Source organism: Antechinus flavipes, chromosome 6 (genome assembly GCF_016432865.1).
Source record: "Antechinus flavipes isolate AdamAnt ecotype Samford, QLD, Australia chromosome 6, AdamAnt_v2, whole genome shotgun sequence".
In the NCBI taxonomy this organism is placed as follows: Eukaryota; Metazoa; Chordata; class Mammalia; order Dasyuromorphia; family Dasyuridae; genus Antechinus; species Antechinus flavipes.
In genome coordinates, this window is record NC_067403.1 from 252768638 (window position 1) to 252794864 (window position 26227).

Below are 26227 nucleotides of genomic sequence, written 5' to 3' on the forward strand. Positions count from 1 at the left end.
TTATGACCTGAAGTCCCCTAGTGGCCGCTAGAGGGCGTCCTAGTGCCGGAAGGCTCAGGGCAGAGTACCTGTGACATCCCTCCTCCCGCAGGGATAACCGCTGTCCTCCCACCTGCAGCCCAAGGGCCCGCCCCAGTGTGCGTCCCCTTCATAGTCACCTGTAGGTCTGGTTAGTTCTTTAGCGAAGGGATTTATTTACTCACAGCCAGAAGAGTGGTTATAAAGCCTTCCCCCAGGCTCGGGGAGGGAATGGCCTCGTAGGGCAAGTCACAGGTACACTGGGGCCTTCCCAGGGGGCCGCTGGCTATTCGGTGGGAATGCCACTTGGGATCCTTAGCTTGGGGGGAGCCCCTTTCTTCCCTTTAATTCCCCCGACTCAAAAGTCCCTTCTCACGGTAAAACCCTGCACCCAGCCTTGGGGTCTCAGTTCTGTCCGTTCTCCTTCCCACAATTCTTTGGTGACTTTTATGATCATGAGTTGGAACCAGCCGATGTTTGCAGCTGGTATCCCAGAGGCAATCTCACCGTCTCCCTGACCTCCATCTAAGCAGTTTTGCTTATCAGGCCAGAGAGATTTCCTAGGCTTGGGGAAGTCTAGGGACTTCTCAAACCCTCAACCTTGGCTGAAGTTTCTGGGGCTCTCTTCGGACGCCTCAAGGCTACACCCTGCTTTTGTGCAGTCCAAGATGGTGATGCGGATTCATCCTGAGCTTGCTGTTCACTAACCCCCACGAGCCTTTTCTGAGCCACTGGTAGCCATCCCCCCCTCCTACCCCGCTCCCCCGTCTTATACTGAGAAGCCAATTATCTGTGCCCAAATGCAAGGCTACTTTCACCCTTACTGATTTTAACATTTGATACAACCCATATTCCAGCATGTCGAGGTCCTCTTGGATCCAGATTTGGTCACTCAATGACCCTCCAAGGCTTTGTGCCATCTGCACGTTTAGTACCGTGTCATTTAGGGTCTGATCCAAATCATTGATAGCCAAGTGCGGGTCCCTGAAGCATTCCACTGGAGACCCCAAGCCCATCGAACCATAAACTCCTTCTCTCTGAGCTTAGCCAAGCAACAAGTTCCAGATCTAGTTGTGTTATCATCAGATTCGTTTCTCCAACTCCTCCTTTTAGAAACAAAGGGTTTGACTTGCCCATCACCCACGAAGACCATGGTACCCATCTGTAGACTAAGTTGTCAATGAAATTTTTTAAGTGTGTCCCCCAAAAGCGAGAGCGATATTCCATAAAGGCAGTCTGACTAGAGCATCAGGTCAAGGCTCTCATGGCCCAATATTACCTCACATTGGATTTAGAATGAAAAGAGTTTGTTAGGAGAGACCTTAATGGATCATCCAGAGTAATCAAAGGCCCAATAATAAGGAAGCAACTGTGGGTAAGGTGGCAAATATTTGAATCCTATCAAATCACTCTGTCTTCTCTGAATGCAGTCTACTAAAAGTTCCAAGTCATAAATATACATATACATATACATATATATATATACATATATATATATATGTATATATATATATATATATATACATATATATAAAAAGGTGCTTTTAGGCTAAACTTGTACCACCCCGTACCTATAGAGTTGCTTTTATACCTAAATGTTTACCTTGATGTTTCTTACTCTTATTTCATCCTGTTATGTTCTAGCCTGAATTTAAAGGAAAGGAAATGTCTAGTAAACAGGTGAACACAAGTTAAAAACATCCCAAGTCAAGTCAAAATGTACTGTCCCTAAAAATAAAGATCAAGGGTATCAATCAACCCCATACTGCCTTCCCATAACAGCGTCTTAACCCCAAGGACACCAAGCTTTCCCTCCTGGTCCACTCTAGCCAGCTCCCTGCCTCCACTCGGGTCCCCCAAAGCATCGTGTCTTATACACGTAACCTTACAAAGGGTCTCCAGTGGCCCTAGATCTTAAATCATTCTACTTCTGAGTATGATCCCAACAGGATTGGAACATAATTGGAAAAAACAAAATGTAAAAGAATATGGAAGTGAATAGGTGGTTTTCAAATCGATCTGCAGTCTACCACGACACTTTTGTATGATTTGGCGGCCCTGTCTTCCGGATGAGTTTGACACTAGTGTTTTAAGGACCCCTCCAGTTCCGATATTCTATGTTCAAAGGGAGGATGGTCTTTCAGCACTGACATTTTGTATTCTAAAGTATCTCCCAGCTCTGGATTTCCTTGCTCTAAAGCTCCTTCCAGCTCATTCTATATACCAAGATCATTTCCAGCTTTGAAGTTCTCGTGTCCAAATATCACTTCTAACTGCAACGGATGTTCAAAAGACCTTCAGCTATGACACTTTATGGCAAGGTCCCTTTCAGGTCTGCTCTGCCTTCAGCTCACAGTCAATGATTTTAAGGGTATTTGGGCCCATCTTGAATTGCTCAACTATAAAAGCAACCGTTACACGGCCAGAAGCCTTGCGGTTACCCTAACCGACCACGAACCCCATCCTATCATCCCTTACGTTCAATCCCAAGAACCTTGTCTTATGCTACGATCCATGCTCCATCTCTACCCATTCTAGATTCCAAAACCTTTTCAGATCACCCCCACCTTCAGCTTTCATTGCCCTAGACTATAATTCAATAAACTTCTTCCCTGATAAGCAACTGCTGTAAACTCCTGGTATTCACCTTCTCCTTTATACCTGGTGGAATACAACTTCCATGAGGGAAAAGCACCGAGGCTGCCCGCCCTACCCCTCCCAAATCCAGAATGGCAACCTCATCACTTCCCTGCCTTATCCCATGGGAAGCCTTTCTTCCCCATCGCCCTGGTACAGTTGGTTCCCTCCTCAAGACAGACACTGTTCGGTCAAACGACGCCTGCCCCAACAGACCGTGAGCATCTTGAGGTCGGGTCTCTTCCTTTCTGTCCTCAGCGTCCAGCACGCAGTGCCTGGCCTGGGCTGGATCGGGAGGCCTTCGTAAATACTTGTCCAATTGAGTAACAGATGCTTAATTGAGTAAACCCACATTCTCCATTCCTCTCATGCGCGGCTATCTCCTGCTGTTTGTCCCACTTCTCCACCCTTCTGATTCGCCTGTAATGCATTAAGAGAACTGCCAGATCGGCCCCACGCCTCATCAGGGCAGGTTGGGTAAATCTCAAAACTAAAACCCTCTCCCCCAGACTCCAACTTACTATTTGCTGCCCAATCTTGATTAACTCGTAGACTCACTGGAATGAGACCTTCCACTGAGCACAGATCCCTAACGATTGCTGGCTGCTAAGAAGGCTGCCTTGCAACCCATTCCAAACAATCATGTGATGAGTCAGTAAGTTTCTATTATTTTCCCAAAGGTCAGTTCGTGCAGAGGCCTGGAGTGAGGTTAGCTCATCAGAGGCTTCGTGGAAAGGGGCCATTCCAGCTGGCTGGAGTCAAGTTCTTCAGGGAGCTCTTCACCTCAGGAGGAGTGATTAATGGTGCTTGAGGGGGGGGGGGGGGGGGGGGTCAGAGCAGAATGTTTCCCCAAGAGCTGCTGGTGGTGGGATGTGTAATGATGAAACTTAACTCTGAATGGCAATTCCCAGGAGCCTGGAACCCGAGAAATCAAAGTGCCAAAAGGCTTCAGGGGCTCCCTGACTTAGAAAGATGAGAGCGGGGCAGGCTGGGCTAAAGCATGCTGCTCTCCAAGTGACAGCTGGAGCAGGGCCTAATCACAGGGAAAACTGATGCTACGATGGCCCAAGATGATAGTTAGCTAGGAAACGGGCTCGAAAACAGCTCCGATTGCCAGCCCAGGGGGCCAAAGTCACGGAAAGGCGGAGCCTCACCAGGTAGGGAGAAGAGATTCTTGGTGGCATTCTAGCCCAGGTCCCGGTGTGCTCTTCGGCTGTGCAGGCTCATCGAGTCACCCAGGAGCTCTGCAAAACTGAAGAATATCAAACGTACAGAAGACTGATTCATTAACCTAAAACCCAATTTATTAATTTACAATAGTCATACGAGAGGGGAAGGAGGGAATGATCTTTCCAGGGACCAAGACACACCAAAAAATCCCCAAACTTAAGTCACTGAGAGGCCACCTAGAGAGCAAGGAATCAGAGCCAGAAAGATGGTTTTGAGGAACGTTCCACTCGGGCTGCGATGGAAGCCTGGACAATTATCCCCGCTCCACTGGAAGGCCCGCCATTTTAGTTAGCATAATGTCCCATCCACACGAGTTTCTGCCGTGGATGGCACCGGATTAATGTTGCCAAATTTTCTCTTTGGAACTTCTCCCGTGGATCATGTGAGAGACTTATTATAATTAACTAGATCACGGATAATTTAATATTTCACACATAAGATCAGAGGAGTTACAGTTGGAAAGGATCTTAAGAAGTCACAAAGTCCAATTTCTATTTTAGGGATGAAACTGAAACACAGAAAAAGGGGTTTGTCCAAGGTTACACAGATACAGTCAAGTACTACTGCCATATTTAAATGTCTTCCCATGTAAATCAAGATTCTTTCCATGTTATAACCTGGTAAAAAGCCTTGCCGGAAGCCCATTTTCTCGAGTGCCTCTGGGAGACACCTCCAGTTCAGGTGTCTCTCAATTACTGAAAAACCACCATCTAGGGGTGGCCAGCTACTGCTGCCAATTTTAGCCGTGGCGTACGGATTCTTAGTTTCAATTCTGGAAAGTGACATTATTTTATCTTGTCCCCAAGTCCTTATTTGGGGTCTACTTGTTGGTCACCCTTGCCTTATACAATAATGAACCATCTTGTATGGTCTTGGGTCAGTCACACGGTCATTCTGCCTTCCAGATGTTAGCTGGACACTTCCCTTGTCAACACTGGTTCCCAGGACAGGAAGTCTGGCCAAATTCAAAACCTGTCTTTAAATAATTAAGTTCTGCGTTTCAGTTACTGAGACTCCCGAGGTCCCACGAGAGAAATCATTTGATTTCCCTGTCAGAAGCCAGTAGAAAAAAAACCAGAGAAGGAAGCCCCACTGCGGAGACAGCACCCGTGCTGCCACCCGAGCGCCTGCCCGGACTGGGGGACGACTTCTCGCTGTCTGCTGTTACTGGGGGAGGCCGGCAATCTAACGTGAATGCCCAAAGCCAGTCTCCTCCCCACGTTCTATCCAAGTCAGCTTCCAAATCCACCCAGCTGAGGGTTCCTGGCTCTCCAGGGCTTGTGGGACTCAAGGTCTAAGCTTTTGGTCTGGCCTTCCAGGCCTGTCCACAGTCCAGTTCCTCTTTTCAGCCTTCCGGCACCATCCTCAATGGCCCAGGGATAGCTGGCAACCTGCCTCGTTGGGGGATTGTCTCCTGCTGGGCTTTACTCGCCATCTTGCTACTCCCCACACCTGGGACAGACCCCCTTCCCCCAACCAAGCGGTGCACGTTGAAAGCCTTCCCTCCGTTCAAGGCCCAGGTTGGGGGCTAGGCGCCTACCCACAAAGCTGCCCCTGGCTGACGGCCCCCTCCTGCGAGGTCCTCAGGTAATTACCCGGTCCCTCCTACCTAAAGCACCATTACTCGCATCCAGCTTCTGCGAGGAGGGTCCCTCGGGCTCTCCCAGCCTCCCCCCCAGCCCTTACCTGGACTGCTCTCAGAAGGACTCGAGGGCATCCTCCAAGCTGAGGCCAGCATGACACAGAGCAGGGACGCACTTAATGTTCCTCGAGGGCTAACTCCCAGACCCACATCCCCTTCTGGTGCTCCAAGTCCAAAAAGCAGCGCCTGCTTACGTGACTTGGCCAGGTTAAGCCAAGAGGCAAATACAGGGAGAATGCACAGAGTGGGCGGCACCGGGAGGCTGGCAAATGAGCCCGAGGAGTCGTCTCCTCGTGTCTTTTGTAGGCCTCCGGGAGCCTGGCAGGAGGGCGCAGGATCATTCTGCAGGACCAGAGAACCACAGAACTCTGGGAAAATCGGCGCCTCGGCTGCCCTCTGCACGTTCTGACCACTTGGCAAAAGGAGGAGGGAAAGAAAGTTAGTGGAGTCATACATTAGGCAAAGGGAATGGAGGAGAAACGGAGGCAACCTCCAAGGCACAAGGTGCCTGCCTGGAGGAGCTAGGGGGAGGAAGGCCGACCAGCCTACAGCACAGGAGGGTTGGCCAGCCAAAGCAGACCGGGCAGTGGGCTGGGCCTGGGAGATGAAAACAGAGAGAGGCAAAGGAACCCAAGTTATCCAAATCCGGACCAATCTCCTGGCTGGGACACCACCCTCAGATGCTAAGAGAGGAGGGGCAGAGGTGCCCCAAATAGCGACACTGCCGTACCCAGGGGTGGCAAGGAGGCGTTCGCCGCTGGGACCGGGCGGCTGAATTCCAGCCAGGCCAGGCAGAGAAGCAGAAACAATGGGCTCTTTCCTCTTGGATTCTACTTTATTTGGTAAAACTCAGAAACCAACAACCCGTTTGCTTCCCCCACTCTCCTTGTCCCTGAAGGCAGCAGCTCCCCCAGAGAGCTCTGGGGTCTCCGTCGCCCCATGGCCTGGTGGTCACGGACTGAGCGAGGGAAGCTCTCAGAGGCAGCAGTGGGAAGGCAAAAGGGGGACCTGGCTTCAAAGACAATGAACCCCGCCCACCCCCCACCCCCAGGAAATCCAAATACAAAGATCCTAGAGAACAGGGAATGAGGGAGACCAACGGATCTTCCCTTCAGCCACAGAGCTACGAAAGAGGACAATTGGTCAAGACCAAGGCTTGGTGGTCCCCGGTGACAGGTGAAAACCCAGGCATGAAAGTACTGTCACCCCCAGCCCATTTCCATTATCTCTAGTGAGCTGGCGTTAGTTCCCAAAAATGCCCCACGCCCACAGAGGGCAGAGGGTGGCTCCTGGGGCTGTTGGACAGCTGGCTTGGGGAAAGGGGGTTCCCCCTCCGCTAAACAAAGAAGGGGGTGGGGGAAGACTCCAGGTGCAAAACATGGAGAGAGGTTCTAGGAAGGGGGGATCCCGGCCAGATGGCTAATGGATCCGAGTCAGCTCCTCCACAACCTTGATCAGGTCATCTGCGGTGGCTTCTCGCTTCATTCCGCTGCCATCATCATACTGGAACAAGGATGCTGGTCAGTCAAGAAGAAATGAGGCACCCCCCCCGTGGAGAGACACAAGAACCTCCTCTTATGGGACTGGGTGAGGGGGAGCCCCGCTCTCCAATGAACCAAAGCAGGAAAGGTTCAGGGGAAGCCGAGGAGACGGGGCTCAGCGAGCCTACAGCGTGGGGACAGGCAAAGGGCGAGGGACAGTTACACGTGCACAGAGCCTGATGGGGCCCGGCCTCGATGGTCCTTAACTCCCTCTCTGCTAAGCCGGGAGAACTGCCTTTTCTCCAAGCCTCTAGTTCCAAAAGGAAGACCAAAGGATGAAAAGGGAGAGAGGGTCCCTCAAATCAGGAGATAAAAGTGGCCCGTCTGCCATGGTTGCCCGAGGCTCACCTGTAAGTTAGCCACGACTTCCTGCATCTTGGGCCGGCTGATATCCAGGAAACTTTCAATCAGATCTCCATCAATGAAACCCGTAGCTGGCTCTGTCTTGCGTTCGGTATGAAACGATCTCCAGGTGCGAGCAAGAGTTAGGGAGCATGGGATCATTTGGAGGGAGACCTCCCACCAGACACCTGGGACCCCTCCCTGCCACGGCCGAGGAGCTGCTCCTCACAGGGCTGAGGGTGGACGTCTACGTCAAACCTCACATCCTGCGGGGGCAGCGGCTGGGGCTCACAGGAAGTCATTACTGGCCCAAGGTCCTGTGACACGAGCTTCAGGCCTTGCCCCTCCTTGGGGGTCCTCTCAGCTTCTTTCCTAGGAGGCTCCAGAGCTTCCCTTCCTACAGAGATGACCCTGGATTTCTAAGAGCACCTGCAATCTTAGGACACCTCCAGGGCGTCACTGAAGCTGGTGCTGTTGGGGCCCTTCAGAAGCCTCCCCCTTCTTCCCGTCTGTTCCCACTAAGCGCCTCTCGGCCCAATTCCCGGCCAGCAGCTCGTCCCCGGAGGACAGAGCTGTTCTCTCGGCGCCTTGTCGCTGGCCCCCGCCCAAAGCAATGGTTCGGGAGGGCCCGGGGCTAAGGGGAACTGCAGGAAGGATATAAGGAATGCTCGATCTTGCCGACGCTTTTGATGACTTTGTTGAGTCGGTTCTGCATGTCCAGGAGGAGATTGTACCAGCTTTCTGACAGGGAGGTCACCAGACCTGACGAGGCAGAAATAACAGGGAGCCAATGGCGGAGGTCCAAAAGCTCCCCGGGAACGGCCACTGGCCCCAGCGCGGTCCAGGCCACGGCCGGAAAGCCTCCCGGGCACCGACCGAAGGCCCGAGAGAGGCCGACTTACCGATCATGCCGTTGACGGTGCCGAAGAGCACGGAGCCCTGCGTGGGGGTGGAGGTCTCCCCGAGGTTCTGCATCACCAGGGAGCCGTGGCAGAAGACGTTGACAAACTCGCCCAGGTGGAAGAGCCCCACCTCCTGCAGATGCTGCCGCTCCTCGTCAGTGGTGGCAGCGCTGAAAGGCACAAGGAGCGGGCACTCGTCTCCCTCCCCGAGTCCCCCTCTCGGCACACCAGGCTAGGCCGGGCGGGCTCGGGCCCTTGGGGGCACAGAACTCCAGAGGCTCCCGGAGGCCTGGCTCCTGACTCCCGCGGGCCGGGCTCCTCACTTCCAGGGCAGCCCGAGAGGCCACAGCCGCCGTCGCCAGCCTTCCTGCTGCCCCACAGAGGGGCTCCGAGCACGGAACCCAATCTCTCCACCTTGTCCCCCCGCCCACCCCTCGGACAGGTCACTCACCTGTCCTTCTGACACACAAACAAGTTAAAAGCGTTCTCGGCCCCCAGGAAGTTGTCGTCATCTAAGATTTCGACGGCACTCATCCAGTTGGGGTTAAAGTCCCGGGCAATCTTGGAAAAAACAAAAAGTGGAGAAGAATCAGCAAGTCCCAGAGAGCAGAGCCCGGCACCGTCCGTCCTGTGGCCAGAAGGCTGAGCAGCGAGCTGCAGTGCAGCCCCTAACCCCCTCCACATCCTGCTTTGCATCCTGCACACCAGGTCAAGCCGGCTGCTCCATCCTCCTCCTGGAGCATCCTCAAGCCCCAGCCCGGCCCAAGACTGCTCTCGACTCCGCCACGGCCCGGAGGCCTTGTGCCGAGCAGCTCCCCACAGCCGCCCCACAAAAATGAACCTTCAGTCCAGCCGTTGGCCACCCCCACCTCCGGCCCTGTTCTGCCCCTCCACTCCAGCCCCGTTCCCGCCCCAGGCTCGCTACCTCTTCAAAGTTGCCCTCCATGGGCTTGTAGGCCAGGAGCAGCACGGAGCGCATCAAGTCACCGACCAGAATGAAATCGCCCTTGGTCTTCAGGTACAAGGCCATGATGTTGTTGTAGTGATTGCACTCGGTCCTGAGCTCTTTCTCTGCAGTCCACTCGTAAAGTCGCACCTTGGAAAGACAACCATCCCCGGGACTAAGAGCGAAGGAATTTTTCCCGGCGGCTCCCAGCCCTTCTGGGCCGTCAGGAAGGCCGCTCTCCGATGTTCTGGTGCTGAATGGGAAATGGACACGGCCCCTCCCCTGCCGGCGGCCTCCCCTCACACACTCGGTCAGAACTCAGTCCCCTCCCAGAGCGGGAACGCAGAAGAAACAGAAGCCTACAGCTCCTGCCAGGGTGAGTCCTGATCAACGCTCCACAATCTTATCCAGCGCCAATCACCCCACGCGTCCCTCCGAGCCCAGGCCTCGGGCTCCCGCCCGGGAAGCCCTTCCCACAGAAGTCTGTTCTGCTTCCCCTGAATCTTGAAGAGCAGCGTCGTGAGCTCCTTTCCTCCCTGTAACTGCTCATGGGATTCTGCACAAAGCGGGTTCCACTCCGTGCCCCCGACTGACAGCCCCAGGTCTCGTCCCCCCCAGCAGGGGCACCCGCACCCAGCGTTAGGGAAGACAAGGAGCTCAGGCGCCGGCAGGAGGAGCAGGTCTCACCGTGCTGTTGATGCTGGCTAAGAGCTTCCCGTTGAACTCCACCATGGAGTACACAGCACCTTTGACTTCCTTCTCAGCTACAGTCTGAAGTTTGCCTGGGAAAGAAGGAGGATGTCTTCCGGTCATCACCACTGCCCGCTCTCCGTCCTGTTCCTGCTCCCCCACTGCCACCCTCTCCCCTCTCCTGGGCCGCTCCTCTCCCAGCTTCTTCCGCCCAGCTCTCCGCCAGCCCGGAGCAGGTCCTCGACCCGAGAGGCCCAAGAGACGCCAAAGCAAAGACGAAGGCCACAGGCCCTGCCCTCAGGGGGCGCAGCAGGGACACAGGGCCTGGGTGCCCCCAATGACGCCATCAGAGCGGAAGGCTCAAGGCATGAGAAGCTGTGATAGCCACGGGTCTCGGGAGAGCTCCCACTTCTGACCAGACTAGCACGGGTCACAGGATCGGTCACAGAACTACAATGTCAGGGGCCAAAGGAATTCCGGGTGGGTGGGCACCTCAGGCCCACATCGATGCCGGAGTCACGAGTTAGCCTCCGAGGCATCTCCATGTGCCCGCCCCGCCCCCCGGAAATCTGAGGGGAGCACGCCCTCCCAGCGCGTGCTGCCACGGACACTGGGCCTTGAGAGGGCAGGACGTGTCGCCAGCTCATCGGGCTCTCCAGGAAGTGGTGACCGAGCCTCCTCCCCACGTGGTTCGTCTAGGGACACAAAGCGAGGCTCCGCCGCCCGCTTCCTCCTGAGAGGAGGATAGGACCGCCAGCGCTCCTTCTGTGTCCGGGGCGGCTCTCCACGGGGGCCTGAGCAGTCTGGCAAGGTCTGGTGGCTCCTCCGCAGGCAGTGACAGACCCGGTGCTCAGGAGCCGGCCCCCGACGTCAATGACCTCCCACCCAACCCGGGGGATGTCCAATGATGGCCTGAACGGCTTTTAAGGGCCTTTCAATTCTAAGATCGACCTCTAGAGTAAGGTTCCGGCAAGAAACGGGCTTCCCATTTTGTAAATGGCGAAAGCTGAGGCAGCGATGGTAAACAAATACCAGCATAGGAACAATTCAGGAGATTCCAACCTCAAGGGGAAGAACATCCGGCTTTCCCAACTTCTGGTTTCTCCCCAGCCCCAACCTGACTCCCACATTCTCTCCCAACCCTCCCAGCCCCCGCCCCTCCACCAAAACCCCAAGAGCCAGAAGCAGCAGAGCTGCCCAGGAGGATCCCCTCGTGCCCCGGGGGCACACCTCCGCCCTTCAGAAGCGGGACCCCGCCCTTTCCGGGGCCACAGGCGCGGCACTCACCGTCCGAGTACTGGAACACGACAATGCGACCCTGCTTGGGCTCGGCCTCTTCGGGATAGACCATGGCAGTGCCCACGATGAAGTAGGTGTTGGGATCTTTGCCAAGCTTGCAGGAGACCAGGCTGAGAGCATACTCGTTCTGGAGGAACTGGTGGGCATGGAGCACTAGGAAAGGAGACATTTCTCCCTCACCTCACGGCCCACGTGCCCCTCTGACTGACGCATGAACTACAGGTGCCCAGGCTGCGCCTTTGTGTCGCCCCTCCCGGGTCTCCTCTGCAAGCAGCCCCCCGCCGGCCCAGAGAAGCATCTCCCCCGGGTTCCACAGTGTGTCTGGGCTGACTTGGGCCGAGCGGCCCCTCCCCCCAGCGCCCGACGCTCGGGCCCCACCTTCAAAGGTGTGCTGATCGATGATGAGCAGGTTGTGCACCTCGACCTCTTCTCCAAAGGACGTCTCGTGAGGGGCCGTGCTGCTGGAGAACAGCTTGCTGGAGCTGACGCTGCTGGACAAGGCCTGGGGGCCAAGGCGATCTGGGTTAGGCCTTGACCTCCCACCTCCGACCCCAAGCAAGGGGAGCCAAGCCAAGGAGAAAAGCACGGGGCAGCCCCTCCCTCCAAGTCCAGGGGGCAAGGAGGCGGCGGGCGCGTGCTCGGCACCTCGGGAACTGACCTGCGTGCTGGCACTGGGTCGCAGGGCCGTCGTCCCTCCGCTGGCGTCCTGCACCTCAATCCGACTGGAGAGGACCCCAAAGCACTGGGACACTTCCTGGTAGCAAATCTTTCTGTTTGGAGGTGTTTTAAGGAGAACAAAAACAAAAAGGGTCTGGCAAAGATGGCCGGCGAGAAGAGCAGAGGAGCTGCTCGCGAGCCTGGGGCGGCTCACTTCCCCACCGGCACCGGCGGGCGGCTCACCTTGGAGATTCGTACAGGGGCACCGTGCGGATGTGCAGCTTCTGAATTTCGTCGATGGTACCGATGGTGAGGGTGCTGTTGTTGGCCAAGGCCAGGCTGGGGGGAAGGAGCTCGGCTTAGACCGGAGCTCCTGGGCTCCGGCCCCACGCCCCCCGCCCCTGCCCCGTGCCCCCACCCCGCGCTCCCGGCCCGCGCCCTGCCCCCACCCCGTGCCCCCACCCCGCGCCCCCACCGCTCACCTGTCGGGGTAGCCGTCCGAGTTGAGGGGACACATGTAGTTGACCTCCTTGAGGTTGACGTTGGAGAAGACTAACTTGTGGTTGCTGCTGTAGATGACGGTGGGGCGGTCGGAGCACGCGAAGACGTTGGTGGTGGAGAGCGAGCGAAACGTCCTCAGGACCGTGGGCTGCGTCCCAAGAGTCACCTTCTTCCGGTCGCTCAACAAGCCTGAGGGCAAAACGGCATCAGCCCCAGGCCCGGCAACCAAGGCGCTGCCGCGAGGGTCTCTGGGGGTCTCCGGCTGACGTCCATTAAGCTACTGGCCGAGTTCCACAGCAAGGGGTGGGGAAGGGGAGCAGGTGAGGCGATCCCCCCGTCCCCCCTCCCGCTGACCTGTCTCGATGCTGAGCCCGAAGTAGAAGAGGGCGCCGTCTCCCAGGGCGCAGAGGAGGTAGTGGCTGCTCTCAAAGGTGGTCATCAGGATGGACCGAGGGATGATCTCTGCCGCACACAAGGGAGAGCGCGCTGTCAGGCAACCCCGGAAACCCACCCGACCCAGGCCCCTCGCGGCAGCTCCCTACCTCCCCCGAGCATCTCCTTGTGCAGCAGCTCGAACGAGGGAAGCTTCAGGATGCGGGCCGAGATGTCGGTCCAGAGGCCGATGGCACAGAGCGGGGACATGCCGTTGCTGTCCCCCAGCGGGGTGATGTCCAAGCAGGCCACCTCGTGCTCCATCTCTGTGTGGCTGAGGAGCAGAGGAGGGCGTTGGAAGGTGCCGGGGCCTCGGACGAGGCCCCGGGTCGGGGGAGCGGGGAAAGCCGTACGGTACCTTATCTGCCGGAGCTCCTGAGGATGAATCTGCAGGTAGTAGAGGGCCCTGCCCACGGCCACCACCACCTGGCTGCTGTTGCACGAGGCCACGCTGATGTTCTTGCCCTGCGGCTCCTTCCACTCGCTCACTAAGGCCTTGGGCTCCTGGCTCACGAGCCGCACGGAGGCAGAGGTGATCTAGAAGGAAGCGGAGGAGAGCCTGAGGCGCGGCCCAGACGAGGCTGGAAGCCGAGGCGAGCGCTCAAAAGCGGGCCTTCCTCCTTCACTAAGGGGTCACCGCACTAAGGAAAATTGTGTAGGAGAGAGATTTAAATTGGATTTTCGGGAAGCTAAATATAAGGGAAGTCTATGACCTCATGAAGTGGAAGGGATATTGGAGTTCCGTCTACCAACTCTACACTCCAATCCATAAAAATCTCAATAACAGGCCGCTAACGCCAAGATCCAGAAAAAGGGCCTCCAGGTCGAAAAACACGTAGAGCAGCTCTTTTTGTGATAGCAAGAAATTGGAAACGAAGGGGATGCCCATCCAGTGGGGATGGCCGAACAAGCTGAACGTGACAGAGTATTATGGGGCTGTGAGACACGGCAGACAGATTTCAGAAACTGCCTGGAAACTCTGACTGGTTCCAAATGGAATGAGCAGAACATTGTACACAACTAACATCCACACTGTGCGATGATCAGCCGTGAATGACTGAGCTAGTCTCCACCCCAGAGAAAAAACTGACAGAGTCTGAATGAAGATCGACGCCTATGATTTTTTGCTTTCTGTATTTTCCCCCCTTTGGGTCTGTGTTCTTTCGTAACGTGACTAATATGATAATATGTTCTACCTGACTAAACATGTATAAACAATGTCAAGTTGCTTACCTTCCCAGGAAGGGGGGAAGCGAGGGAGGAAGAGAGAATTTGCCCTCATTTTTTAAAACGAATGCTTAAAATTGTCTTTACATCTAACTGGGGAAAAACTAAACGTTTAAAAATGTATTATTAATGATAATCTTTAATTAGCATTTGTATTTCCTCTTATCCTCTGCACAAGAGCTGGTGTGGAAGGTATTTCTCTCTGCTCTGATAAAGAGGAACCAGTGTCCAAAGGGCCACGGGCTACGCTGCGAGATAGAGCTCTCCCAGATCCCTCCTGCTCTTATCGGCAGTGCCCAGGTGCCCACCCAGCATCTGCTCCGACACTTCCAGCTCCAGGGAACAACCTCACAAACAACCCCTCACATTTGGAGAGTTCAGGAACTGGCAGAAAATTGAATGTAAACCTCCCTCCTGTAGCTTCTATCCACTAATTTCCAGTTTTTGAATTTTTTCCCAGGAGCACAGGATAATCGACCCTAGACTTCTGACAGCCCCAGAGACCTTTTTTACTCCAATCTCCTCCTTTTAGAGAGAAGGAAATTCAGACCAAGGGAAGTTCCTAGTCCAAAGTCACAGGTGAAGCCTGATGGTCTGATTCCACAGGCCCCAGAGCCTCCCCCTGGAACCCCTCAGTATTGAGTCCAATTCCTTTTCTACAAAACAGCTCTTCAAATATGTCAAGAAAACCGCTACAACTTCCCCAAAACACAAGGCTAAATAACTCCAGGTTAAACAAGTTCCTCCAACTCCCCATTTCTCTCCACAGTCTCAGTGCCCTGCAGTTCTTTGATCTCATTAAAGAGAGCTCCAAATGGATCTGCTGCAGCAAAGTGACGCAAACGCAGGAGGAAAGATGAAGTGTCGTTTGGCCTGGCTAAGATGCAGCACGAGCGGAAGGAGAATGGTGAAGGCCTGGGCCCAGCAAAGACCTGGTCTCCCCACTCAGGAGGCGCCTTGCACTTCTCCCAGGGAGAGGGAGAGAAATGACCAGCACTTCAGGGATATACGGGCGGACAACGCACTTCACAGGTTTTACCAACTGCCGTGTCCTCACGACAATTCCGAGGGAGGAGCTGAGATCAGCCTACTTATAGCTGAGGAAACGGAGGCAGACGGAGGTTAAGTGAGTTCCCAGGATCACCCAGCGGGTGCCTCACGGCTCGCTCTGACTCGGGTCTTCCCGAGGCCCAAAGTGCTGCTCCTGAGCCTCCAGCTGCCTCCACCTCCACCGAGTTGGAACATTAATGTGGAAAGGCCTGGAGGCCAGGACCAGAATAACCAGGCCCCGCAAGAGCAACCCATTTACTCTGTGTTCTCATCAAGCTGATAAATCATGGAAAAGACAGGCAGGGGGAGGGGGGGAGGCGGTCACGCCAAAGGGGCTGGGGCAAACCCTACAGACTGTACCACTGCTCTTAGGATACAGGCTGGAAAATCTTTAGGGGAAGGAGAAGTGACTCGTTTCCTGGGCCGGTCAGAAGCTGCCCCCCTTTCCCCCCGTTGTACCAGGCTTACCAGAGGTAAGCCAAGGAGATTCACAATTAGGATCACAAGCCGGCAAACGGTAGGCCCTAACTGACAAAGCCCTCCCCAGAAGCTGCAAGCTTATCCCCAGCGATAGCGATCCTCTCCAGACTCGCGGCCAGGTAGTTACCTGGATCAGCTGCTGATGGGCCACATTCCCACAGAAGAAAGTCTGCTGGTCATCCACAAACCCCGTCAGCTCCGTTTCCTCCACCTCCTCTCCATTCAACATCAGAACTCTGCCAACAGACGGAGAGCCCACATTGACCCGAAGCCCTCTCTGAGAGGCAGCCCCCCCCCCTCCCCAGGACCGGGACCACGCTTACCTCGTCTGGCCCACAAAGGACAGCACCAAGGTGTCATCGGTTTCTCGGCCAGAGTCAGACCTGAGAGGCCATAAGCCTAGGAGGAGGAGGAAGATCAGGCTCTATCACGAGGCTGTCCCGAGAACCTAGCCCCCAGTTCCAGGAAGCCTGTGTCCCCCCGAACTCCCACACTCCCCACTTGGCTTCAAGCCAATTCCACAGCGTCCGCCTCCCGGCCTCGGTGGAAGGGGCACCTGCTCCCTGGGACATCCGCCGGGCACAGCCTCCAGCCAGGAGACTTTGGGCCGCTCCCGACCACTCTGGGAAATCCCACCTGGCAGGATCTTCTCCTGACGTACACATTACATGGACTTCCCTAATCCTACTCATCGTGTGCCAGACAAACCAGAATCCTCTCTTCTCTGGGAAAATCTCTCAAATACTTGAAAACAACTCCCAAGTCCGCTCCCCGTGGCAGAGTCCCGAGGCCCTGCCCGCCCTGTGCCCACCTCTCCCCCCTCCCCGAGGCACGGGACACTGTACCTTTGATACCAGGCAGGTCGATGCTGGCATGCTCGTGGATTCCGATCCCGTTTCGGATGATACGCAAGGAGCCTTCCTTAAAAGCTCCAGAACATGTGACCAGCTGGACACAGACACAGACACACAGAGACCGTCACTGAGGCCTTCAGGAACACCCAGCAAAATCAAACTAGCCATTGTGCCAAGGGGCGGGCAGCACTACCAGCCCACCCTGTGAAGGAGACCATCAAAAGCCTGCAGCAAGGGCCTGGAGGGCATGGCCCCCAGTGGGCATCAGGAGTATTTAGAACCCAAAAGGTGAGAACATCACAGCAACTTTGAAAGGTTTTGCAAAAAAGAATGGCTCCACTTAGGCCAAAATATTTATTTGTAGCAGTGTTCCTTGTCACAGTGTATTGCTGGGACACAGGAAATGACAATCACAATGATAAATACAGAAAGGCCCCCAAGTGCCTAGGAAGTGATCCAAGGTGAGCAGAGCCAGAAGCCGACACCCACCCAAGGACTCAAATGGGGAACAATGACGGAGAGACTGCAGTGAGGAAGACCAAGCGGACCTTCTGTGCTTGTGAGAGACGGCGTGCTACACTGTGGGGGAGCAGTAGCCGGCAAACTTCAGGCTCCCCAGATTTCCCACAAATAGGACAGAGACTGGTGAAAGGTTAAAAGGTCTTGGAACAGAATGGGGGTACTCTGGATACAACCCAAGAAACCCCTCAGCCCAGGATTAACCCACGTGAAGTGCAGATACCTCGGGCTAGCTCCCCACAAACACCAAATGGACCCCTGGGCGAGCGGGGTGTGGCTGGAGCCTCAGAGACTGTGAGGAGTCAGGGGCTTGAGTCTGAGAAGACTGAGGGAACTCTGGATGATCAGAAACGCCAGGCTGGGCTAGGCTGTAGGGCCTCAACCCTGGGGGAGAAGGAACCAGCACACTGGGAGTGCAGAAGCAGGGGGACCCAAATTTGCAGGAAGGGGGAGCTCTTAGTTTGGGGTCCCAGATCAGAGGGACAACTAAAGTGAAGCTAGAGGCATATCCCCCTACCTCAATTATATTTCTCATTAACAAAAAAATAAAAATGAACTGGCAAAGAAGAACCCAACTTGGAAAACCTACTATGGGAATAGGGAAGACCGGGGTTTATCTTCAGAAGAGGACATTGAAGTTAAGAAAAAAAAAAAAAAAGCTTCTTCTACCCCAAAGAGATGGCTTCCTGCCCAGAGAAGAGGCATTGAGGAAAAACTAAAAAACAAAACAAAACAAAAAAACAGAAACCACCTGAGAAAAACAAGATTATGAAAAAAAGGTAACCAACTAGAAAAGGTGATACAAAGTCTTAAAGATGAAAACAACTCCTTGAAAATGAGACCTGGAACAGGGAAAACTAGCAAAGCTATAAGAGACCAAGACATAACAAAACAATATAAAGAATGAAGAAATAGAACAGAATGTGAAACATCTTATAAGAAAAACAACAGATCTCAAGAATAATCAAAGAGAAAATCTAACAATAAATTAACTACCTGAAAACTGTGACCAAAAAAAGAATCTCAACACAGTAATGCAAGAAATAATCCATGATCCTAGCTGTGAGACTTTAGACAAGTCATTAAACCCCAATTCCTCAGCCAAAAAAAAGAAAGAAAGAAAAGAAAAAAGAAATAATCCATGAAAATTGTCCGGGAGTGGCAAAATATGAGGGAAGAGTAGAAATAGAAAAAATCTACCCTCACCACCTCAGAGATCATTTGTGGGAAAAATATAGGAATATTACTGCCAAATTTCAAAAACCCCAGGTCAAAAAAGGAAAAATTTGCAAGAAACGAGAAAAAAAAATTCAAATAACACTGGAGGTGCAATGACAATTGTACAGGACTTAGCAGCAGCAAAATAAAAGGCCGCAGGTCTTGGAGTCATATCTACTGGCAATCAAAAGAACAAGATCTATAGCCAAAAACATATCCAGCAAAATTATCTGTGATAACTTGAAAGAAAAAAAAAAGGACATTCAATGAACTTGCAGATTTTCAGATCTTTCAACCAAATCTGGACTCAAAAAAAGATTTAACAAATAAGAGCTGATATCAAAGATCATGGACAAATTGTTTATGGGATTGACATCAGCAAGTGGGCAGCTCAAAGGAAAGATTGGAAGAGTTGAGTAGACTCTAAAAAGCAAAACCATCTAGAAAAAGGTAAAAATAGCATTATGTTGGACAAATGAGGTGCAAATAGATTCTGAGGCATTAGAGAGAGGAGGAGTGGGGGAAATAGACAGCACTACCTGCAGCCCAGTTACAGTACCCTCTAAAATCCATAAAGAAATCAGGATGGAGAGATGGGTGGCCGCAAAGGATGCAGGGAGAAGATAAGGGAGAGATCCATGGATGGGGGGAGGTAAGTAATGGCAAGGCAAGTTAAGGAGCAGAATCACAGAAGTTAGCAGGGAGAGGAAAGAAGAGTTAAGTCAAACTTAAAAGATTCAATCAAAAGAGAAATCTCTATTATATGTCAGCTATACTGTTAGGTGCATGTTTACATATGGCTTAATATGTGTAGTATGTATGTCTGATGGATGTGTGTATTATAGACGTGTCTATGTGTGAGTGGGTCTGTGGGTGGGTGATGAATGTGTATTTGTATGTGTGTGCATACATCCTGTGTATCTTCTCTCTTGAACTGTTAATTTATTGTCATATATGCTGTATAAAATAAATAAATACACACACACACACATACATACATATAGTTTTGCTGGGGCAATTGAGGTTAAGTGATTTGCCCAGGGTCACATAGCCAGGAAACCTGTGGCCAGATTTGAATTCAGGTCCTCCTGAATTCAGAGCTGGTGCTCTATCCATGACACCAACTAGTTGCCCCTTGTCATATATTTTGAATACCCCCTGATGTTCTGCTGGGCCCTTGACAATGTTGTGTTCTGTTTTCCTTTTCTGGGTTTTTTCCCCTATTTTTTAAAAAATAAAATAAAATTTTAAAAACCACTGTGAATGACATGAGATTTTTGGGAATATATTCATTGTCTGACTGCATTTCATTTCTCTTTTTGTTCATTTAAAGTCTTTGTTATAAGAAGTGGCTCTTGGAGAGGAGAGGAAATTCAAGGGGGAAAATGTAGTCAATGTAAAAATGAAAGATAACAGCAAAAATCTATTAAGAAAAAACTCTAGTGCTTCATCAGCCTTACCTGGCCCTGGCCCTGTCTCTCCAGATCCACCACACACATGTCCACAATGGGACCCAAATTGGTAAAGGTTTCCATGGCCACAACGTAAGAGCCTTGCTCGTTGCTGTCCACGTTGAGCTGAAAGTAAACAAACATGGTACTTGTTTAATGGCCCGCCAAAGCCACCCCCCGTACTCAAGCTTCAAGAAGCACCAAGCTTCTCCTTTTTCCTTGCCTCTTGGGCTCTGTCTAACCACTGAGACGGGGAGGATGAAGAAGTCTGAAATTTTACTGAATTCTCACTGGTCCCATTGGTTTCTCTTTGTGAGAAGCAGCACCGAGAAGGCAAAGTGAGAATGAGGAGAGATCAAGGAACAAGGAGGAGGAAGAGGGCTTCTTACCTTTACAAGCTGAGAGTCGCCAAGGCGGGAGCCAACAAACACGACCCCGTTGTCCAGGTACGTCAAGCATTCGGCAATGGAGGTCTAGGAGGAAATTCAACTTGAAGGAGACGCTGTGTGGGAGTGACTGCTGTCTCCCCCACCCTCCAAATGAATATATGCCAGGGCAGCCCTGGGAGGACCAAGACCATGTCAAGGTGAATTAGAAGGAAACTTAGTTTTCCAATTTCAATGGATTCCCAAGGCCCTCTAAAACCGAGGTTTCAAAATTGCTGAATTCTGATTCCCCACTTATAAAGTCTACAGTTTATCTGCTGATGGTTGATCTACCATCAAACTACTGTCCAGCTGCTACAACCCCTTTCCACCACAGTCAGCGCTCCACAGCAACATGCCCTAAGTTCCCATCCCTCCTGCAATAAATATAGAGTTCCACTTCCAGGAATTTCCTCCAGCACTAGGACCCTGGGATTTCCCAGTATTTTCAAAACACACACACACACACACACACACACACACACCATTTCTTGTTCATCCCTCATCTTTATGCAATAAGGCTCATTGCTCACGGATTTGAGATTTTCTTAAATGCCAAAATTCACTTTCCAATGGAACAACTCCGAAGTTGCTCCTGATGGATAGGGAGGCTACGGACAAAGTGATGGCCCGGCAGTGCAGCTAACCCGCCGAGCACAGAAACTCCCCAAAGAGCCGGGGACGAGCATCACCTCTCCGAGAAGCTCCACACGAAGATCCTTAAGGGTCACCGTGCCGTCCATCTGCTCCTCTTTCTCCAGCAGCAGCATGAAGAGCCGACCTTCCATGTCTCCGAGCAGGTAACGGGAACCATTTGGATCTACTCGATTGTGGCACACAATTGTGCTTTGCTGCCCCCACAGAAGGAAAAGTAATCAGGAAAACAGCTTCTGTCTCACGCCAGGGAGTAAACCCCAGGAGGCTGCTCCCTTTACTAGGTAGCCCTCACCATTTTATCAGAAGAAACCAAGAAAGCCCCAGGATGCCTTTGGATGATAACAAAGACCTGGGTGCCTGGAAATGCACGTGAGGTAAAGGAATGGGATAAGAACAATGTTAACCATGGAGATCCCTCTGTGACTTCTGAGACATAGAAAGAGGGGATGGAGATGGTTATTTTCTGCATGGCATAGAGACGACTGAAAGCAGTTCTCTAAGTATTCACATTGAGTGAATAGTAGAAGAGCAGAGCTTTTATTTTCACTGACCAAAAATGACTAAAACTGTCATTTTTTTTTCCTTCTATACTGAAGTTAGATTTTTCTTTATTTGAAAAAGTAACACAAAACTTTGATCTTTCTTTCTGTGTGAGTTCCAAGGATATTAACTTCTATTCGATACACTCAGCTATTTTATGAAATAAATGTTACTGTGACTGAGTGCAAACTGTTCTTTTATATGTACACCTGGCCAGGTAAAGGTTTTTAAGAGCAGATTAGCCGGAAGTATCTCTAGAGCCTTATAAAAGTATCTGTAGTGGAAAACAAGGGGCTGTCTACCTCTAGGCCCTAATCTCAGAGCAGCAGAAAGGAAAGGCCATTGGAAAAAAGGAAAAGGAAGCAGGTATCTCACCTTAATGATGGGAGGGGCAATGGCCAGGTACTTATCGCCATTGTGATAGGTGATGGATTCTTGGCCAATAATGATTGCACCTCCAAAAGGCTCTGGGACTGCAAAAGATTGAGGAAGAAGCTTTAGAATAGGCTCAGGTTTTCCAGGATCAAGGATTAGCACCGCCCCTCCCATTTAAAGAAAATACAAGAGGCGCTTTCCCTGGGGTGTACCTCCTAGGACAACCTCAGCAGGGAAACCTCTCTCTCCTTGGGGCTTCTCGAGAAAAGCTCTAAAGAAGCCAGAAGGAGAGAGTGGGTGAGGGTGAGAATGCTTCTTGAATAGCCGCTCCTGAGCGACAGCAGTTTTTAAACCTTTGTCCCTAGTGGTTCCATTCTGCTCTACTCCTGATTCAATCCTCCCTGGGAACCAACATGAGGAAGCGGTAATGTGCTGGAGTAGGGGGACGCTAAGGTGCTTCCAGCTCTAACTCCAGGAAACCTCCTCTCCTCCGTGAGGCAGCAGGCCCGAAGGGCAGGAGTACAGCCCGACCTCAAATGAATATAGTGCTGCAAAAATGTGTTCAGAGAAACAAAGTTACAGGAGGCAGCAGATACATACAAACCACCACCATTCTTGTTAAAAATGGACAGTCAGCAAACACTCCAGCAGGATTCTGTGACTGGAGCAGAGACGGTTATAGAGTAAACGGTTAACGGTGTGACTGCAAAATGGCGTTTGTTGTGGCGAGCCCATGCAGAGAAGGACAAAGATGGCTCCTTATCCAACGGGAGCTAGACCTGACCGGACCTTCTAGACCGGGCTCTCTCCCCACCTCCAGCTATGTGACCCTGGTACGGGTGCCTTAAGCTTCCCCATCTCTACAACAAAGGAACATCTAACTCGGTTCCCTTCCAGTTCTAAAAGTCGATGACACCTAACTTTTCAAATGATTTCCATAAAACACCCAGGAAAATCAGCCCCACAGACGAGATGAAAGATGGGAAGGAAGGGGTGGCCCTGGAAGGAACAAGAAGATAATGTTCTAACACACTCAAATCTACCTACAAATGTAAGACAATTCCCAACTTTTTGAGCAGCCCAGAGCTGTGACTTCATCTGGTGTGGAGCCCTTCCCTCCCAGGGCAGCTCGACCACTTCTCTGTCACTCCCACTCGTGGGCCCAGGGTCTCACAGAGCCAAGGCCAAAGCCTCGGGGTTCTGGATTCTCAGACCGGCCTTCTCTCCTTCTCTCCCGAGGCTTTTGGTGCTTCTCTACTAATATCTCCACAGAAGAGAGTGCTTAGAGCCAAGGATGACAGGTACCTTCAATATCACTCTCATCTATTAGAAAGGGGAAGTGATTAGCCTGCGGTCACACAGCTACAAGGGTCAGACTGAAAATCTAGAGCTGATCTCTTAACTCCAGGCCATCTCTTTTCCCTACACTTGCAGAGGAGAATTGGGGGGAAAAAAACACAAACTGGGAATGATAATAAGTGCTATAACATATACCTGTTTCCAGTGACACCATAAAGGGCAAAGGCAAGTAAGGGACAAGATCAAGCAAAATGACAGACGCAACAAGGAGAAAGCAGATTTCCTTAAAGCCACAAATCTAACCAACCTGCAATCACCATTGAAGCTTCCGCCTCCACATTTTCCTGCTTCCAAGGGCCTTTATTGAATTCCTTCTCTCGAAGAGATACTTCATAGGTCTTGACATGCCGTCCCTGGGGGTCCTGGCCTCAGGAAAAGGGGAACGTTAAGCACGGGGAAGAAGGGGATCGGCGCCGGTCAGCAGCAAGAAATGGGGCAACGCCCCTGGCCGAGGACGTAGGGTGCATCGGGGTCCCTGCTAGTGGCGCTGGGAGAGTCAGGGCTGACCCCCACACAGCAGCCAATCAACAAGAATTCACCAAGTGCCTTCAGGCAGGGCCTTGCTGAAAATAACGCCAGTAAATCCACAGCCTCTATTCAACAACCTCCACGCGACAGATGGTGGGAAGAGGACAATTTTTATGCAACATTCTGTTGGGTGACGGTGTTCACAGCACGCAGAAGCGAATCCCAGACCTTGACCTGAATCGGTTCCCACCTGGGATATGCCGGTGGCAACCTGCTCTGCCCTCAGCTTCCTCTGCCAGTCAGCCCTGGGAGGACCAGGGACTGTACAACCGTGCCCCTGACCTCCAGGCCCTCAAGGTGACTGGCTGCCCATGGGAGCTCAGCCCAGGAGGAGGCAACTTCTAGTGCCCCGAGGTCTCCTCTACGTTCCATGAATTTAAGGATTCACAGAGTGTAGCACTAACACTTCAAGGTCTTTACAGTCAAGAGAAAAGGGGCCAATTCTCAATCTAACGGAAATAACCTTTAACACAAGACAGGGTAGGCAGGACTCCATGACGACTCCAACCTGTTCTGGAAGTGAGTATCTGGGATATAAAGGCCTATCTCTGGGGGGAAGGAGGTGCCAAGAACCTCCCGGAGCACTCTGAACTAATGATCGCTACCTCTTCAGTGACAACCAAACTCCAACAGCCTGACTTTCAGAAAGGTGGAGGACGAAGAGAAGAATAGGACTCGCATTGCAGTTTCTAAGAACTAATCCAACATGAATATATCCAGAATATATAGGCAAGTTTTCCTACTCCAGTTCACCTTTATTCCAACCAGTTACCAAATCCACAGAGATCTATGGCTCTGCTGAAGATAAAGGGATACCGAGGCTCACAAGCCAAAGCAGGATCTTCACACACATGATCCTCCCCAAATATCCAGATATCTGAGTATGTCCCACCTACCCAGACCAGAAATCTGACTATATGCTCCAGAAATGACTTCACCCTGTGCTCACTGTGCTTCACAGGACCAGGAAAGCGGCCTGCCGGTCAGCCTGTTTCATGGCACCCTCCAGCTGCCAACCCCGAATCCCCCACCTGTCCCAGCCCAAAGGACAAATCTGAAAAACGGCCGGTGATCTATTAAGTGAAATCTCACAGAAGGGAAACAATGCGCTGGATGGGAACTCTGTCCCAGCTGATCTCCCTTTCCTTTCAAAGGCAATCCTCCAGATCAGCTCTTAACAGTCAAGCTACAAACATACTCTGCAAAGTTCTTCAGAGAACGAAGCCAGAAGCGGGTCACCTTATGTCCTTTCCGGAGGGCAGCCCCCGGATCAGGGAAGCTCTCCCCGCAAAGCCCTTTTCATCTCCATGGCATGATCAGCTCCCCAGGCAGGACCCAAGAATCTCATCCTACAGTAAGCGGTCCCTTCCAGACTTGCCTTCTCCCTAAACCTCCCGGTCATTACCTGGTAGACAAAGCAGATGGTGGGGGCCTGGCAACCGTAGAGGAACTTGACATCGATGACCTGGAGCTCCTCCAGACGAATGTTGAAGGCTTTCAATTCTTTGTTGTCCCGGTCCAGGGGGATAACCTTAAAGAGGCCATCATACAGGCGCAGGCCGATCATCCGGCACTCGGGGTCAATGATGCCGATGATCCCAGTCTCGGAAGGACGACCGATGCGATCCTAGAAAGGAAGAAGGAGTGATGGACCTGAGCGGGGGGCAGCACTCCCTGTGGCCGGAGCTATAGAACAGTAACAAGCTGGGGCTCCCCTGGGAGGAATGGGCCTGGAGGCCCAGGGGCCCTTACTTAGGCCCACTTCTATCAAGAGCTCAACTCTTTAATACAAGAGTGAGGTTCACTGACATGAGCTCCCCAATCTTCAGACTCCCAAGGGCACGGAAAGGAAATGAAGGAAGACAAACCCTCATTTCCACAGAGAGTGTCCTCCAGGATGGTCTCATGGTTTCTACAACCACAGAGGAATCTTTCCAGTTCAACTCCCTCTAGTCCAGGTTCAGCGATCCCCAAATTTCACAGTTAAGTTCTTCACGAACAGATAAGCAGCCCTGATTTTTGACGCACCCCCGGGCATCTGTGGCTTCCTCTCACCTGGACATTGCCATGAGCTCGGGTGATGATGTCGATGCTCTCCCCACTCTGCTTATACTCCAGGATGCAGGCGTTGTATTTGGCCGTCAAGATAAAGAGCAGGTCCTTACTCTCTCCCTAGGAACCAAGAGCATCAATAGCAGAGTTTCTTGGGGAGGGGGAGAGGAGGAGGGATGACTGAGGGGGAAGGAGCGGACTCCAGGTCCTCTCCCTGGGTCACCCTTTGGCCCGATCTCTCGCTCGGCCTTCTGCTCTTCCCACAGCACGCTTTCTCCCTTGGGCACACTCCTCACACAGTACCTATTTATCCTACCTCTCCTACCAATTTAAAAACTCATCATGTCTCCCATAACCGTGTGGCCCCAGTTTCCATACAAAAGATGCTCACATCGGGGCTGCCCAGCTTAATTTTTCCCTGAGGCCTCCACAGCTCTGGCAGCTTTCTCCAATACTGGCTGCTCCCTTTCCCACACGTCCCGTTTTACAAACAATCTAATCCTTGCTTCCCACTTCCACTTCCAGACCCTTTCTCGGAAATCGTAACTCATGCTTGCTTGTTTTTTGTTTTCTTTTTCATTTTTTCCCCTTTTTGATCTGATTGTTCTTGTGCAGCATGATAAGTGTGGAGAATTGCACGTGTTTAACATATATT

General features: G+C 52.2%; 1 protein-coding gene across 1 annotated transcript in view; it reads right to left on the bottom strand.

The window, feature by feature from the left end:
• Positions 1-3937: 3937 nt before the first annotated feature.
• Positions 3938-26227, bottom strand: part of DDB1 (damage specific DNA binding protein 1) — a 29518-nt gene continuing 7228 nt past the window's right edge. Inside the window, exons 3-27 of the mRNA XM_051964196.1 lie at positions 25576-25692; positions 24926-25147; positions 23240-23354; positions 21634-21731; positions 20754-20912; positions 20026-20109; positions 19646-19762; positions 16440-16542; positions 15918-15993; positions 15722-15830; positions 13196-13374; positions 12948-13111; positions 12760-12867; positions 12387-12594; positions 12148-12243; positions 11906-12017; positions 11626-11749; positions 11236-11400; positions 9946-10040; positions 9238-9408; positions 8764-8873; positions 8313-8482; positions 8070-8172; positions 7417-7540; positions 3938-7030 (exon numbers count right to left, since the gene is read on the bottom strand). Of these exons, the coding sequence (XP_051820156.1) occupies positions 6947-7030; positions 7417-7540; positions 8070-8172; positions 8313-8482; positions 8764-8873; positions 9238-9408; positions 9946-10040; positions 11236-11400; positions 11626-11749; positions 11906-12017; positions 12148-12243; positions 12387-12594; positions 12760-12867; positions 12948-13111; positions 13196-13374; positions 15722-15830; positions 15918-15993; positions 16440-16542; positions 19646-19762; positions 20026-20109; positions 20754-20912; positions 21634-21731; positions 23240-23354; positions 24926-25147; positions 25576-25692 (3213 nt within the window). The 3' untranslated portion in view covers positions 3938-6946. The remainder of the gene's footprint in view (positions 7031-7416; positions 7541-8069; positions 8173-8312; positions 8483-8763; positions 8874-9237; positions 9409-9945; positions 10041-11235; positions 11401-11625; positions 11750-11905; positions 12018-12147; positions 12244-12386; positions 12595-12759; positions 12868-12947; positions 13112-13195; positions 13375-15721; positions 15831-15917; positions 15994-16439; positions 16543-19645; positions 19763-20025; positions 20110-20753; positions 20913-21633; positions 21732-23239; positions 23355-24925; positions 25148-25575; positions 25693-26227) is intronic.